The 15,630-nt window shown below is 39.2% G+C and overlaps 1 protein-coding gene across 2 annotated transcripts; it reads right to left on the reverse strand.

Moving 5' to 3' along the window:
- Positions 1–5,917: 5,917 nt before the first annotated feature.
- On the reverse strand, positions 5,918–11,902 carry LOC112200749 (ABC transporter B family member 11). 2 transcript variants are annotated; one of them, XM_024341755.2, is made up of 13 exons: positions 11,864–11,902; positions 11,400–11,745; positions 10,693–10,747; positions 10,426–10,601; positions 10,106–10,327; positions 9,773–10,011; positions 9,124–9,649; positions 8,659–8,932; positions 7,628–8,505; positions 7,231–7,497; positions 6,842–7,105; positions 6,461–6,754; positions 5,918–6,364 (listed from the first exon to the last, which is right to left on the reverse strand). In XM_024341755.2, the coding sequence occupies exons 2-13, from the start codon at positions 11,718–11,720 to the stop codon at positions 6,011–6,013; spliced, it is 3,870 nt and encodes a 1,289-aa protein (XP_024197523.1). In that variant the 5' UTR covers positions 11,721–11,745; positions 11,864–11,902; the 3' UTR covers positions 5,918–6,010. The 2 variants fall into 2 exon arrangements, with proteins under 2 accessions (XP_024197523.1, XP_024197524.1); XM_024341756.2 differs by having other exon boundaries at positions 11,400–11,708; positions 11,864–11,888.
- Positions 11,903–15,630: the final 3,728 nt, after the last annotated feature.

Consider the following 15,630-nt stretch of genomic DNA (forward strand, 5'->3'; position numbering starts at 1 on the left):
ATAGCAAAGAAAAACAGAGATCTTTGATCGGATCAAAGCTGAAGAAATGAGTGCAAAAGGGGACTTCGATCCCTCATGGATGTGAAGAAGGAGGCTAGGACAATGAGGAAACGATCTGGATACCAAGCCTCGTAGAACTCAATGCTTTACCGCGTGAACAAAAAGAGCTGTCACCGAAATCCTAGTTACTGGTCAAAGAATTTATTTCTGAAGTGTATATATAATGTAAAGAAACTGTAGGAATTCTGACCAATTGAGATTTGAGAAGTAGGAATTGAATCTGATCCAGTGGTGAGTGGTTTAAGTGTATAGAATTTGTAGAAATTCTGACCAATATCAAGGATGGTGTTTATGCTGCCTCATAGTTTTTTTTTAATCAAATAACAAAACTTTCAACTAATGGAAGCCTCAAGTGAGGTGATTACAGTCATAGTCGAAGACATCATGAATACAGTCAGGGGTGTGATCTAACCACACCAAGTGATTGGTGGCGTCAAATCCTACTCCAGCTAGTTGATGGGCAACTAGATTACATGATCGAGGGGCATAGCACAGTTGCACATGAGGGATAAAAGCCATAGCATGTTTGATGTCATCGATTAGTCCTCCATTGGCAAGAAGACTGTGATCTGAACAGGAGACTTGAGCAATTGCTTCAATGCAATCACTTTCTATAATGACTGCCTGCTTCGGTAGAGTGTTCACCAGGTCAGGGCCAGCTCTTATGGCATATAGTTCACTTTGGTTGGGAGTGGTAGTGTGAGGAATGGGGCCAGCAAAAGCTGCTACAACCTGCCCAGTGCTATCATTCAAAAACTCCTCCTACTCCTCCTCGAGTCTGGTTTGGTAAGTGTGACGCATCCACTTTCAGCTTAAGGATTCCAGTAGCTGCTGGTCTCCAAAATCGTCTCGGTTGTGCCATATGCTATTTAGCTGGAACTCGAGCTTTCTAAAATTCATGCAGCCAAGCGAAGCTACTTAATTAGAAGGATATCTTGGGCAGTTTGTTGTGTACCATTCCATAGAAAGTTGTTCCTGTTCTTCCAAATGGCCCACAAGATCATCATAAGTTTAGCAAATACCTCCCCACTTAGTGTAAGGGCTCTATCCAGCATCCAATCTTTGAAACTTGCAGCCAAAGATAGTTCCGATTGTAGGTTAAACGGAGGCTCAGAGAGAATAGTTGAAGCTATGGGGCATTTACAGAATAAGTGAGATGTGTCTTCAATACTATGCGGACACAGAAGACAATGTAACTCCCCAGTGTATCCCTTGAGCAATAACCTGTCTCTTGTAGCAAGCAAATTATTGCATGCTCTCCACACACATATGTTGACCTTGCCGGGAACTTTGGCCTTCCAGATACTTTTCTATAGTTCCTTATAAGGGTCTCCAGATGAAGTAGACACTAGAACATGTTGCATTACCTCCATTCTCGCAATCCAATAGGCACTCTTGACCGTGTAGTAACCCTTTTTTTCCGGACTCCAGACAAGTCGGTCTGGACTAGGGCTTCTACCTAATGGAATACAAAGAATCTTCTCTGCAATGTAATGAGGAAATAGACTATGGATAGCATCAGATTTTCATTGCCTGTTTGATGCATCAATTAGGTTCGCCACTTTATGGAAGCTAGTATTGGGTGGTTTGTTAAGTGGACTGGGCACAGATAAGGGAATCCATTTATCTTGCCATATATCAACTTGAGTGCCATCTCCAATCTTCCACTGGATTCCTGCTTGTAGTACTTGTCTTCCTTGTAAAATACTTTGACAAGAGAATGAAGGTGAATCCCCAACTTCTGCTTCCCAAAAAGAGCAATGTGGAAAATATTTTGCCTTGTATAGCTTAGCAATAAGAGAATGAGGATTGGAGAGGATCCTCCATCCCTGTTTAGCAAGCATAGCAATATTATAAGCATAAAGATTTTTGAAACCCATACCTCCTTCTTGTTTGGTAAGGCATAGCTTTTCCCAACTTCTCCAATGAATTCTTTTTTTCTCATCAGTGTCGTCCCAAAAGAAAGAAGCACACAATTGATGAATGTCATCACATAGCCCTTTAGGCAGCAAGTAACAGTTCATTGCATAGAGCGGCATTGTTTGAGCTACAGCCTTTATGAGAATTTCTTTTCCAGCCCATGCAACTCAGTATCTTGGCTTTCCAGCTGATTAATTTCTTGGACAGTCTCTCCTTGATGTATGCAAACTTTGCAGTTTTAGATTTACCAACTCGCAAGGGCAACCCAAGGTACTTGTCATGTTCGTCCACCCGTTGTACCCTAAGGACAACGGCTAGAGTGTGTTGAAATTCCATGTTGACATTCCTGCTAAATACCACGCTACTCTTTTGGAAGTTCACTCGTTGTCCAGAGGCCTTTTCATAAATCCATAGAATGCGTTTGAAAGCAGTATATTCCTCAATGGTGGCTATGGTAAATAGTAAACTATCATCTGCGAAAAACAGATAGTGAAGTGTGGGAGCTTGGGGACACATTGTGAGGCCAGTGACAAGGTTTGACTGCACTGCATGAGTAATAAGAGTCGATAGACCCTCTGCACAAAGAATGAATAAGTACGGGGATAGCGGATCACCTTGCCAGATTCCTCTGGAAGGGAAAATAGAAGGAGTGGGCTCTCCTTGTTGCAGGATAGAATAGGTAACAGACTTGACATTGTGCATTATCATAGTAATCCAGTGGGGATGGAATCCAAGGTTAGCTAGAATTGCCTGGAGGAAAGTCCACTCAAGGTGGTCATATGCCTTACTAATATCTAGCTTCAGAGAGAAGAAACCCGAGTTTTGGTGTCTGAGTTTGTGCATGAAATGCGCTGCTTCATTCGCTGCTACCAAAGTGTTGTCAGAGATGATACGGCTCGGAACATAGGCACTCTGAAGGGGAGAAATAATATCAGGAAGCCAATGCTTAAGTCTGTTAGCCACAGTCTTTGATGCAATACGACATATAACATTGGCACATTGCTAAGAGCTATTGGCCTGAAATGGGCTGCTTCCTGAGGATCTTTTATTTTTGGTATTAAGCACAACTATGTGAAGTTGACATTGTTACACAACTCACCTCCATCAAGAAAACTACGAACTGCTAAGCACACATCCTACCCAACAATATTCCAATATTTTTGGAAGAAAAAGGGGGACATACCATCAGGTCCTGGGCTTTTTGAAGGATGCATCTGAAGAGAGCAACCTTGATTTCCTCCTCTGTATAGGGCCTTAAAAGATCAGTGTTCATGTCTGGCGTTACTTTGACCGGTGTTGCCTCTACAACTTGTGCAAGGGCATCCAAATCACATCCTTCAGTTGAAAAGACATGTGAGAAATAAGAAAGCAAGAGTCGTTGAATTTCGCTTGGTTCGGTTTGCCACCGGTTGTGTTCATCAGTGAGGCCTCGAATCAAATTCTTGCTACGTCGATTACTAGCACGCCTGTGGAAGTAGGCAGAATTCCTACTCATGGTTTTATATGCTGCCTCATAGTTTTATATTCTGCTTCTTACACTACTAGAATTTTGTTCATAGACATCAGTCCAGAACCGATGTTAAACTAATTTTTGACCGATGTCTTAGTGGGTGTAGAGAAAGATATAGACATCAGTATAAGCGCGTTTTTAACCGATGTCCCAGACAACAACCAACATCGATTCTAAAAAACAAATCGATGTATAATCGTTATAATCATCATATTTTTGTATGTTAGGTATGTCTAATTCTTCAGATTTTCACATTTTATGCTTAATAAAGTATATGTCAAACAATACCTACGTGAACATTTGCATCGATTTCTATTCCAGAAGCGATGTCCAGTACACTTGAAGACATCAGTTCCCATGAGTATTGTTTGTTCGTGGCTATTTTTACATGTAGCTTGGCACATTATTTTCTTAGGAACGATGTCTGTATCTTTAGGCGTCATCAGTTTTTTTTGAAGGACTGATGTTTCATTTAACACAGCACATCGTTTTCCTTTAAGCAAAACAATGTTCAATAGTTTTATGTACATCGCTTGCTTTTTCTAGAACCGATGTGTTGTTTCATTGTAGACATCGCTTTTGTTTTGTAAAATCGATGTGCACTGGTTTTGAGTACATCGGTTCTGCGGACACAACTCAATACATTAATAATCATAAGACATCGATTTTCATTTTGATACTGATTTCTAATCTCTCAAGTGACTTCGTTTTCCTTGGCATTACTGTTTTGTTATGCTTTTATATACTTCACTTCATTTTGACAAGCGTGATGAGCTAAGTTTGCATCTAGCTGCTGCTGGAAAAAGAAATGCATTTCATAATCATCCAAAAATTGGGGCTTTCCATTAATTTTCTTTCCAAATTCATGATTCAACATAATTCACAAAATAAAACCCCAAAACCGATAAAGGCTAGCCTAGGCATTTGATCCAGCTTTAGAATTCTTATCTGTAGCCACTTTAGTAAACCCTATTGGAAATATTTCAATGTCTGGAGCTATAACACAGTACTCAGAATGATTAGTCTCAATAACCTTGAACTCGACACTCCTCATTCCAACTCTCACAATGAAGACCTCCATCTTCAATGGACTAAAATTCCGGCGCTTCCCCTGGTGTCGCAGATGTCGAGTACGGCCCTTGCCGCCTCTTCCATTTTTCCTTTTTTCTCCAAGAAGTCGAGATCCTTGACCCGTTTTAAGGCGATTGAATTCTCTTCTACCCAGACTGCTTATAACAGGGGTTTGGATTTGTTCTCGGATCGGCACCCAGGTTTGGTGGCTACTAGCGACTGGAAGGTTTGGGATCCAGGGACCCCCAATGTTGTCTTGGAGGTCAGGATTCGGATCTGGTGTGGATCCGGCAGATCGACAGTCAAATCGATGGTGGAACTATGGTTTGGAGGACCCGACCCAAATATGGGATCCCGGACCTACTGCTTGGTGGCTGAAGGTTTCTGCACGCCGGGCGTTTGGACGGACGATCCAATCTTGTCAGGTTGTGTCATGGATGAGAGAGATACGGCTGGCGATTGTGTTAGGTCCTCCTAGCGAGGGGTGTTTCCAACTATGGCGTGGCGGAACGACTGGGCGAGGAGCGCTGGGGCTGGTTGTGGTTGGTGAGGGTGGCGTCGTGGGTTTTTCCACAGGTGACATTTGCCGGCAGCAAGCTGGGGTGGACAGATGCTTGGGTGTCCAGAGAGGAGTCGCTGCTGGGGTGCCCATGTACTTCGGTGACCAAATCAAGTTCAAATGGGCTTGGGCTCTTGTCAAATCTGCTTTGGCAGACTTGATTTGGGTCTCGGGCCAGATTTGGATCCGTATTTAGGATCCGGGTCGTTTACAGATTCGGATCTTGGATCCGAGACAGCTGCTCATTTTGATCTGGTATTGGTTCTGGTTCTTAGGAGTACGTTTGCTAATTTTCGAGTTTCTGACACCCTCGGTTACTTTCGAACTCCTGGTGAGCGAATCACCTCTCCTAGGTGATCATATTGTTACGGTTACGGTTACTATTACATTTACACTGCTCTCGTGACATATGCAGTGCAGCGATGTCGTCCGACATTAAGTCACATGGTTACCTTTTGTTTTAGATGCGTTTGTGCATCTTGCTATCCTTTATTGTTTTCCTACTTTATAGATGCGTTTGTGCATCTTGTTATGTTTTATTGTTTTACTTTCGATGCTTTTGCATCGCTCCATGTACTTCTCAGTTTCACTTAATATAGTTTGTCGTCTTTCCCTTAAAAAAAAAAAAGACATACATTTAAATCGGTATTTTCGTAAAACGATATCAGATTACTTTTTTACATCGTGTGCAAGTATGACCGATTTAAAACCTGTGATGTCTATGAACAAATTTCTAGTAGTGTTAAAATAATGTAAAAGAAAAAAAATACCAAACTCATGTAATTTATTATTTTTCTTACAAGCTAGCTTCTAGAACAGACTACAGACATACAGCACTTGGGAAAACAATGCATTATTGGATTTGATCTACAGAAAGACTAGAAAGCTCTCTAAGATGAGGCACTTGCATGTAATGCTGCCAAAGAAGCATAAGTGCCACCCTTGATATTGATCAAAGATTCATGCTTACCTTTCTCTGCAATTACTCCATTTTTCACCACTGCTATTAAATCTGCACCCTTAATCGTGGATAAACGATGCGCAACCACAACTGTGGTTCTATCCAACATAACTCGATCTAGTGCATCTTGAACCACTCGTTCGGATTCAGCATCAAGAGCACTAGTGGCTTCATCTAGTAGTAATATCTTTGGTGCCTTCATTATCGCTCTTGCAATAGCCACCCTTTGCTTCTGTCCACCAGACAGTTGAACCCCTCGCTCGCCCACTATTGTATCATAACCCTGCATTGTTTTGCAAACATAATGTGCTTTAATATTCAAAAGATACTATTTCTAATGGCTAAAAGAAAACAATAAAGTTTTTAATTCAGTAACTACCTGTTGTAAACTACTAATGAACTTGTGGACATTTGCCAATTCTGCTGCAGCTATAATTTCAGCCTCGGTTGCAATCCCTTCCTTTCCATATGCAATGTTGGCTCTTATAGTGTCATTAAACAATAGAGGCTCCTGGCTCACCAACCCCATTTGCTGTCTCAGCCACTTCAACTGTAAAGTTTTCATTTCAACACTATCTAATGTAATATGACCTGAATCAGGGTCATAAAATCTCTGAAGCAATGAGATCACTGTCGATTTTCCACTTCCACTTTCTCCCACCAGAGCAAGTGTCTGAATAATACAAAAATAGTGAATTCAAAATTTTTTTTTCCTTTCTTTCTTGAGAATTAATAGATAGAAGTTCAGCACACCAATTACCTTGCCATGGTGAATGGTCAAGCAAAGATCCCGGAAGATTGGCACGTTAGGTCTATTAGGATACCTGAAACTAACATGACGAAATTGGATTTCTCCTTTCACATTTACAATGGTTGTTCCAGAGTCATCACTAGAATCTATTTTTGATTTTTGGTCAAGAAGTGCAAATATAGAAGCGGCAGCGCTCTTTCCTTTAATTGAATCAGGGGCAACGGAACCCTGGTGAGACAATGCTATAGCTGTCATAGTTAGAGCAAAGAAAACCTGGCAGCCAGGAGAACAAAATGTTAATAATGACCTAATAAATGGATAATTATTCTCAAGTACCCGGTACTTATTTAGCATACCAAAGTATAGATTCAAAGAGCAAGGCGCGCATAAGAACTTACCCGAAAAACATCAGGGAATGTTGTCTTGCCTGCTCCTACAAGTTGAGCACCAGCATAGAAACTACATGCATATACAGAGAAGAGCAAGAAGAACGATAGTCCAAAGCCTATCCCACTGACTATCCCTTGTCTTATCCCTGCCTTGATAGGACCTTCACATTTTGTGTGGTACAACTTGATAACCTTTTCTTCAGCACAAAATGAAGCAATTGTTCTAATATTCCCCACAGCATCTGTGGCTAATTGGCTTGCGTCTTCATACATTTTCTGCAACCATTTAGAATTTCAGTAATGATTAAAAATATTACTTTATGCATAGAGTAATATTTGTATCGTCTATGGGAACACTTGTAAACTCACACATAATATGAAAGAAAATGGGACTCTAGAGCAATACCTTTGCACTAGCGCTTAATCCTTTCAGGAACTGGACCTGGAAATATCCACTTATTCCTAGTAGAGGTAGGAGAATAAGGATTATAAGAGCAAGTTGCCAATTTGCCACAAAAGCAATAACCAATCCAGCAATTGCAGTTGATCCATTCAAAACAGCCAAACCTAGAGCATCTCCAACAAGCCCTCGGAGAGAGGCAGCATCTGCAGAAAGCCTTGCACCAATTGCACCACTTGAGTGCTCAGCTTCATCGAACCAACTTACTTCCATGTGAATCACCTTCTCAAAGCATAGTGATCGAACTCGTCTTATTAACTTGCCCCCAGCCACAGCAAAAAAGTATGCTTTCAATGGATATGCCAAGAGAGATGCCACTCCAAGAAGAATAAAGATTAATGACCAAAACTTGGAATCCTTTTGAAGTCGATGAGGTGGCTCAAAGAATGTCTTGATTATACTGGATATTAACACCCCAAAAATAGGCAATATTACGCCATTAATTGCTGCAGCTATAGTACCTAGAATTAGCACTGGGATTTCTGGCTTGTTCAGGTAAGCTAGGCGGCTAAGTGAGACTTCTGGATGCAGTTCTGATGATGCAGCTAGAATGTGAGGTTCAGTTGGTGCTATTTCAAGCACACCTATTACAGTAGGCGCACCATGTGAGATTGAGAATGAGTGGGGACTAGTATTTCCAGATGATCCTCGACTTATGGATTGTAAGGGAGAAAGTCTTGGACTTCTATCTCTTCTAGAGTTTGACAATGGCCTAATTTCCTGAACATTTTGAGAGTTCTGTTCTGACACACTGCTAATTTGTTGCAACCTTATAAGCTGGCTATATGCTCCATCAGGAACCTTAACTAGTTCAGAATGTGGTCCTGCTCAGTTGAAAAGAATCAGTGCTTATGATCAATTTAAGAATATGATGAAATGATTGTAACAAACTAGATCCAGGAAAATATTTAAAAAAAGATAATTAAGGTGTATAGTGACCTTTCAGTCAGACATGGCAATGTTAACAAATCCATTACCTTGTTCAACAATTTTTCCGCGATTTATAACTGCAATCGTATCAGCATTCCTCACTGTGCTCAAGCGGTGGGCTACAATCACTGTAGTCCGGCTAACCATAACTCTGTCCAATGCCTCTTGCACAACCCTCTCAGATTCTGCATCAAGAGCACTTGTAGCTTCATCTAAAAGCAGAATTCTAGGGTTCTTAAGGATTGCTCTAGCTATGGCAACTCTCTGCTTTTGGCCCCCAGATAGCTGAGTTCCATGCTCCCCAACCATTGTATCTAGACCCTAAAGAAAGAAAAAAATATATAAAAGTTAGCAAGAAAAACAACAGGAACTTAAAGAGTGGAGTTGTGCGGAACTAATTTTGGAAATAACCTGAAGTTTTCTATAAGTTAATGTGAGATGTCTGTACTTCCATCACTGAGTTTTAAACAACATAATAAACTCAAATACAAGAGATTAAAATTTAATTTCACCTGAGGTAATTTGTCTATGAATTTAGCAGCATTGGCAAGCTCAGCGGCAGCCTTTATTTCTTCAAAAGTTGCTCCATCCTTCCCATAGGTAATATTATCTTTAATGCTGCAAGTAAACAAAACAGGTTCCTGGCTGACAAGCCCTATTTTTTGTCTGATCCATTTCAGCTGGAACTCTTTGAGATTAATGCCATCGATAAGAACTTCACCTGCCTGTGGGTCATAAAATCTCTCAATCAAACTGATTATAGTCGATTTACCGCTTCCGCTCTGTCCTACCAGAGCAGCAGTTGCACCACTAGATATTGAGAGTGAGAATCCTTGGAATATTTGTTCATCTGGTCTTGCAGGATAACTAAAATAAACATCCCTAAATTCTATTTCCCCTCGGATGTCTTCTAATTGCTTCCCATTAGTATCAGAAGCATCTATCTCCGGCCTTCTGTTAATTGTCTCAAACATCTTGTAAGCTGCAGCTTGTCCAGCCGAAAATGCACTTATGCATGGAGATGCTTGTCCGAGAGAGCTGATAAAATAGCAAGAAATGATTTCACACATTGATCTTTTGTGAAGCGTATCAAACACATAATTTAGACTGAAGGAGATAGTTCTAAGACACACACACACACACACATAAAGTGCAACTTACAAGGAGCCAGTTAATACTGCAAATATCACATTCATGACATCTCCTGCTTTATATCCTTGTTCAAGTATCATTTTTCCGCCATACCATACTGCCAAAGCATAGCTGCAGAATACAATAAGCACAATCGCGCCAAGACAAAACCCTGATGCCAAACCTTCTTGCACTCCAGACTCGTAAGCTTTGTCTAATGAGTTGTTGTACTTTGTTACAGCTTGCTTCTCACCTGTAAATGATGCAACCTGCATGTATGATGAAAAATACCCCGCTTTTATTTCAATATAATACTAAGAAAAAGGAAATAATTTTTTTTCTTTTATAGACAAGAATGCATACAGTTCTGATTGAACCAATTGTCTGCTCTACCACAGTTGCTCCCACTGAATAAGCAGCTTGTCCACGAGTAGTCATCCTCTTTACAGTGAAGCTCAATACAGCACCGGAGAAAACAAGAGGGGGAATAGAGGTCAGCATGACAAGGGTGAGACGCCATCCCTTAGCAAATGCTATGACAAAGCCTCCTATGAATGTTGCAACTAACTGGATAATACTTCCTACCTGCAATAGGAGAATAAAAGAAATAAAAGGGTTATTGGAGAAACTGCAACAACTTGACGCTATGAATGTGGCATGTAATCAACTAATTAAATACGTACTTTCTCGCCCATGGCCTCTTGAATGAGCACAGTATCACCTGAAATTCTTCCAACTATTTCCCCGGTGGTAACTTCTTTATCGAAAAAACCAACATCTTGCCTTAGGATTGTCTTCAAGTATAAACTTCTTATTCGTGCCGCCTGTCTCTCTCCGGTGATCACCCAGCAAGACATCTCTGAACATAGAAAATCACAAGTATTTGTCAGCCTCTAATTTATTAATCTCAGTTTAATTTTTAATTCGTCAGGGAAACCTGAAGTGCTTACGTAAAAATGCAGCTGCTGCAGCCCCCAAAGCCAAGTAAACATATTTTAGAGCAACCTGAGGTTATTGAATTAACTTTGATTAAACATAGATAGTAAAATAGTCACGTGGCACAAGTAGATCGATAAATATAATTGCTGAATCGAGAATCAAGACAAAAGAAAAAAGAATATGAATATTTGGTGGAGTGTCCATCTTATTTTAGTCATTACAGACACCAGGGAACCAAAATTAAAAACTGAAAATTGAAATGGAATTTTGTTCTTTACTGTTTGACTGTTTCCATAGTTGACTATCCAGTAAAAGATATCAAAGTTGCACCAACATAGATTATACTAAGCTTAATAATTTGCATATAATATGGTACTATCTAGTATAAGATATAAAAGTTGCACCAACTTGGATTAAATCAAGCTTACTATAATTTTACGATACTCATTTCTCAAAAGCTGTCCTGTCTTCACACAGTCAACTGGTAATCGAAATGGATCCGGCTCCTCTAAAATAAGGAGGGTGTGAATTTACTTCAATTTCATAAAATCTTGTGTACATACTCTTTAACGTATTAAACACTTTACTACGCATATTACGAATGTAAAACTGAAGAAACTATTATAGGCCGAACTTTTCACCGTACTAATGAATAAAATTCGAATAATATACGCAAGTATTTGTACTGTCTCGAGTAGGGATTAGCGACAGATCTTACCTTGGAGACTATACCAACCACTTTTTTGGTATTCGGAGTTTCTCCGAAAGAGTTAATCACTTCTCCCATGATCACAGTCATTAGAGGCATACATAATCCGTTTCCAATAGCACTGATCGTACCAACAGACATTAACAGGTAATCCATAGAATCAGCAAAGGAGAAGAGCTTGTAATATGGTACTGAACCGGTTGCATCCTCCTTGCTCTTGCCTGTATCCTCTTGGTTATTATTCTTCGAATCTGCGGCCACTGCTGATGCCGTGCCTGGCTCTGCAATTACATCATGATCTCCATCGATATGGTTTTCCTGATCAGCCATGGTTTTGACAGCAGTACTTGAGCTTCTATATATACATATATGAATGATAAAATCAGCTAGAGCTGCATGTGAAACAGTTTTTTTTTCCATCGAGTATATATGAAAAAAAAAGAAACAAAAGGACTAAGACAAAAAGAAATTACCACTACTTTCGAATGTGGGTTGATGAAGTTGGTGTAGCTAATCCCATATGACTTTGTACGTTGATTCGGAAACTACATATATAGGCGTCTGTACACTGTAGGTAGTTGCGTGCCGGTCCTTTTGTTTTACCGTTATAATATTTTTGGTTATAAAACTTTTGCTTAGGCATGATTTGCTAATGATTGTTGAGTCACTATATACACCTTAAACAATGAGAAGAGAAATTATATAATATATATTATATATATATATATATATATCTTTTTTTTTAAAGGATGATCAAAGGGTTTCACTTCTGCCCTCATGGTGACTCGAACCCATGACTTCGTACATAAATAGTGGGTGAATATATATATATATATATATATATATATAATATTTATCTAGAGTGAGGCCTCGCTTTGAAATTAAAGTGCGAGGTTAGAGTTTAGGGTCACTTTTCGGTCTCATATTCACATCTCGACCGTATGGTTTTTAGTTACTAATGTATAGATCATATCAGCAAAATTTCAACCAAATTGATGATCTTTAAGGTATCTAATTCGCTTAAACCAATGGACGAACAGAATCTGTTCAACCTTAACCGTACTAGCTTTAAGGCAGTTATCAATGTCTTAACGACCATCAATTTTGCTAAAATTTTGCAGAGATGATCTATATATTAATACCTAAAAACTAAACGGTCCAGATGTGAATATGCGACCATAAACTCTAAAAGCGCATTTAATTTTAGAGCGAGGCCTCACTCTATATATATATATATACAGATCCTATCTAGAGCAAGACCTCGCTTTGAAATTTCAGAGCAAGGTTAGGGTTTAGGGTCACTTTTAGGTCGCATATCCACATCTCGACCGTTCAGTTTTTAGGTACTAACGTACAGATCATCTCTGCAAAATTTCAACGAAATTGATGGTTTTTAAGGCATTGATAACTGTCTTAAAGCTAGTATATACACACACATATATACATATATAAATATAAGTGGGTGATTTATAATTAATTGAATGAAAAAATTTCAAACCGAATAAGTGGCCGTTCAGATGGGCACAATAATAGTATGGTGTCAATTAGTAGTCGACCATGTAGCTCACGCTTGTCACTCTGGCTCGTATCAGCTCCTTTTAAGTTGGGTTGCTGTTATTTGATTAGTTCTATTTAGGCGGGTTTCTTCCCCGGATTGTGCAAGTTTAGGCTTTTTGGCATAACCAACATCAAATCCTGCCCCACCTATTCCACCAAAGGAAGATGACATTGTCGTGAATCATGCCTCCTTCGAGGCCCTTTTTTTTTTTTGGGTCTAAATGACACAAGAGGCTCTAGGCTTTGAGTTCCAACATTTGTAATGTACTTGTTCTAGGCCCTATCATTTTTATACGGTGATGTATTAGTGAATATGTGAAGTTATTTAAATGATGTTTTTTAAATCACACTCCAATAAGGTACATGTGTGAATTTGCCCCGTTATACTGCTGTTTACTCAAAGAAATTGGAAGGTGTTTTAGGGAAACTGAAATTGAAAGAAAATCACTGTGCATTCTCATTGATAATAGGGGTCTCTTTATATAGAAGATTACAATGCATAGAGTCTGAATCATATAAGGAAAGATAATCTCTAGATTCTTCTAATTAAACCCTATTACCACTAGGCCGGTCAAGTAACCTAGAGTTTGGACCAAACACAAATTAGGTTTTACTTGAACACTCTCCCTTGTGTTGCCCAAACGCAGTGTTTCTCTCGTTGTCTCATTAAAAACCCTGCCGAGTAACAGAAACCCAGTGGGACAAAAATAACCTTGGTCGAAGGGGAAAAAGAGCACAACACACCCTTCATGTTTCGAGACCATACATGTAAACATCTCCCCCTAATGTCTGCATCTCCCCCTGATGACAACAGTCATGGGAGTTCGGATAACTTCCACAAACGATGATACCAACATGTTTCTCGAAAGTGGAATTGAGGCAATGACTTAGTGAGTAAGCCTACCACACTGAGGCAATGACTTAGTGAGCAAGCCTGCCACACTGTCCTCAGATTGAACCTAGTTCACTTTGATCTTGAGGAGAGTCTGTTGTTGCTAATTATCCTTGGTGTTGTCGCTTTTGATGTAGACTTGCTTCATTTATTCAAAACAAGCAACATTATCCTAAATGCTCGTAGGCTCATCTCTAGTAGACTTTAGACCACAATTGTACGTTCAAACATGCGTAATTATGGATCCAATCCATGTACATTCACGAACCTCTTTGTGAAGAGCAATGATCTCTACATTGTTCGAAGATGTAGCGACTAGGGTCTGTTCTGTAGACCTCCAAATTATCATGGTCTTTACCTATGGTGAAGACTTAACTATTTTGGGAATGACCTTTGTATGGGTCAGAGAGATACCCAATATCAGCAAAACCTTCCAAAACACATGTTGTTCTGAGCTGGGGATAATGGACACAGGCTTGTGTTGGCGGTGTTCCTGGTGTGTGATGGGTCAGAATCCATCATCTTTCTGTAGGGATAGAACAAGCTCATATCAATCGTACATCTAAAGTACTGAAAGATATCTTTTACACCAATCTTAATGGCGTCACGTTGGCGCAAAGCTATATCTTAGCTAACAAGTTTACTGCAAATGAGATGCCTGGTCTTGTGCATTTAGCTAAGTACAATAATGCGCCTATTGTACTTGATAAGCCTAAAATAGATGTTCAACTTAACCCTGCAAAATGTAGTTGTTAGTATAGAATAAGTAGGGATCATTCAAGCCGGGGATTGAGGGTATACAAGTAATTACATAAAGAATCAAAGTATGAATATAATTATAAGTATATACAAAATAATGAAAGAATGAATGAACATGAAATCGTAAAAAGGGGGGTTTTAGGTTTTGTAACACAAAAAATTAAAGTAGAACATAAAAACAATGTGGGATTTACAATGATATGAATGAAGATGTTAGGGATTCGGAAATCCACCACCAAAACATACTCAAGACAAATTTGTTATCCTAGTTTCAATTACCAAGTCATGAAAAGGTTTCAATCAAGAACAAACCGTGAATGCACTGCATAAGTTCTTATTACTTTCCTAGATTACTTAAGCAAGATTAACGCACCATTACTAAGCCTTTAGAATAAACAATCAAGGTATAGAACGCTACCCTATCAACAATTTATTCTAAACATTAATCACATGTGGAAGTTTGATCGAAACAAGTATGCAAAACTAGGGTGGAACGTCTACCTAGCATGCAATCCTTTTTATTTGGTTTCACCTATTGTCCTATAGGTTTTACTACCATTGAATCAAGCATTATTAACCGTTTAGGAGATTAAAATACCTATTTCTAGCCCCACTCACATGATCATAATATTTTATGTGCGCATTCATAAAACATAAACATGCAAGAGTTATCTGTAAACCAAAACCAAATAAACAAATTCACAACAAAGTAGTTTCAAAACTAAGAATCAAAATAATGTCAAAACCATGTCTTAGGGCTTCAAACCTCGCCCCTAACAAAAGCAATTTAGTTATACATTGTAGCAAAATAACATAGTATAATAAAATAGGGAAAAATAAAAAAGATGGTGGCGGAGGAACAAGAAAGAGAGGTAGAAGAGAAGGTGGAGGGTGTTGTCCCTTTCAACGTGTGCAGAAGCTCAATATATATAGGAGAAGTGCAGCTCTAGTTTCCTTCTTCAACAATGTTTTGAAAACCTTCCCTAGTGGCTTGAGGATTCCTTTAATTGGTGCTCAATTAAATGATTTTCA

The sequence above is a fragment of the Rosa chinensis genome, chromosome 4 (genome assembly GCF_002994745.2).
Source record: "Rosa chinensis cultivar Old Blush chromosome 4, RchiOBHm-V2, whole genome shotgun sequence".
Classification (NCBI taxonomy): Eukaryota; Viridiplantae; Streptophyta; class Magnoliopsida; order Rosales; family Rosaceae; genus Rosa; species Rosa chinensis.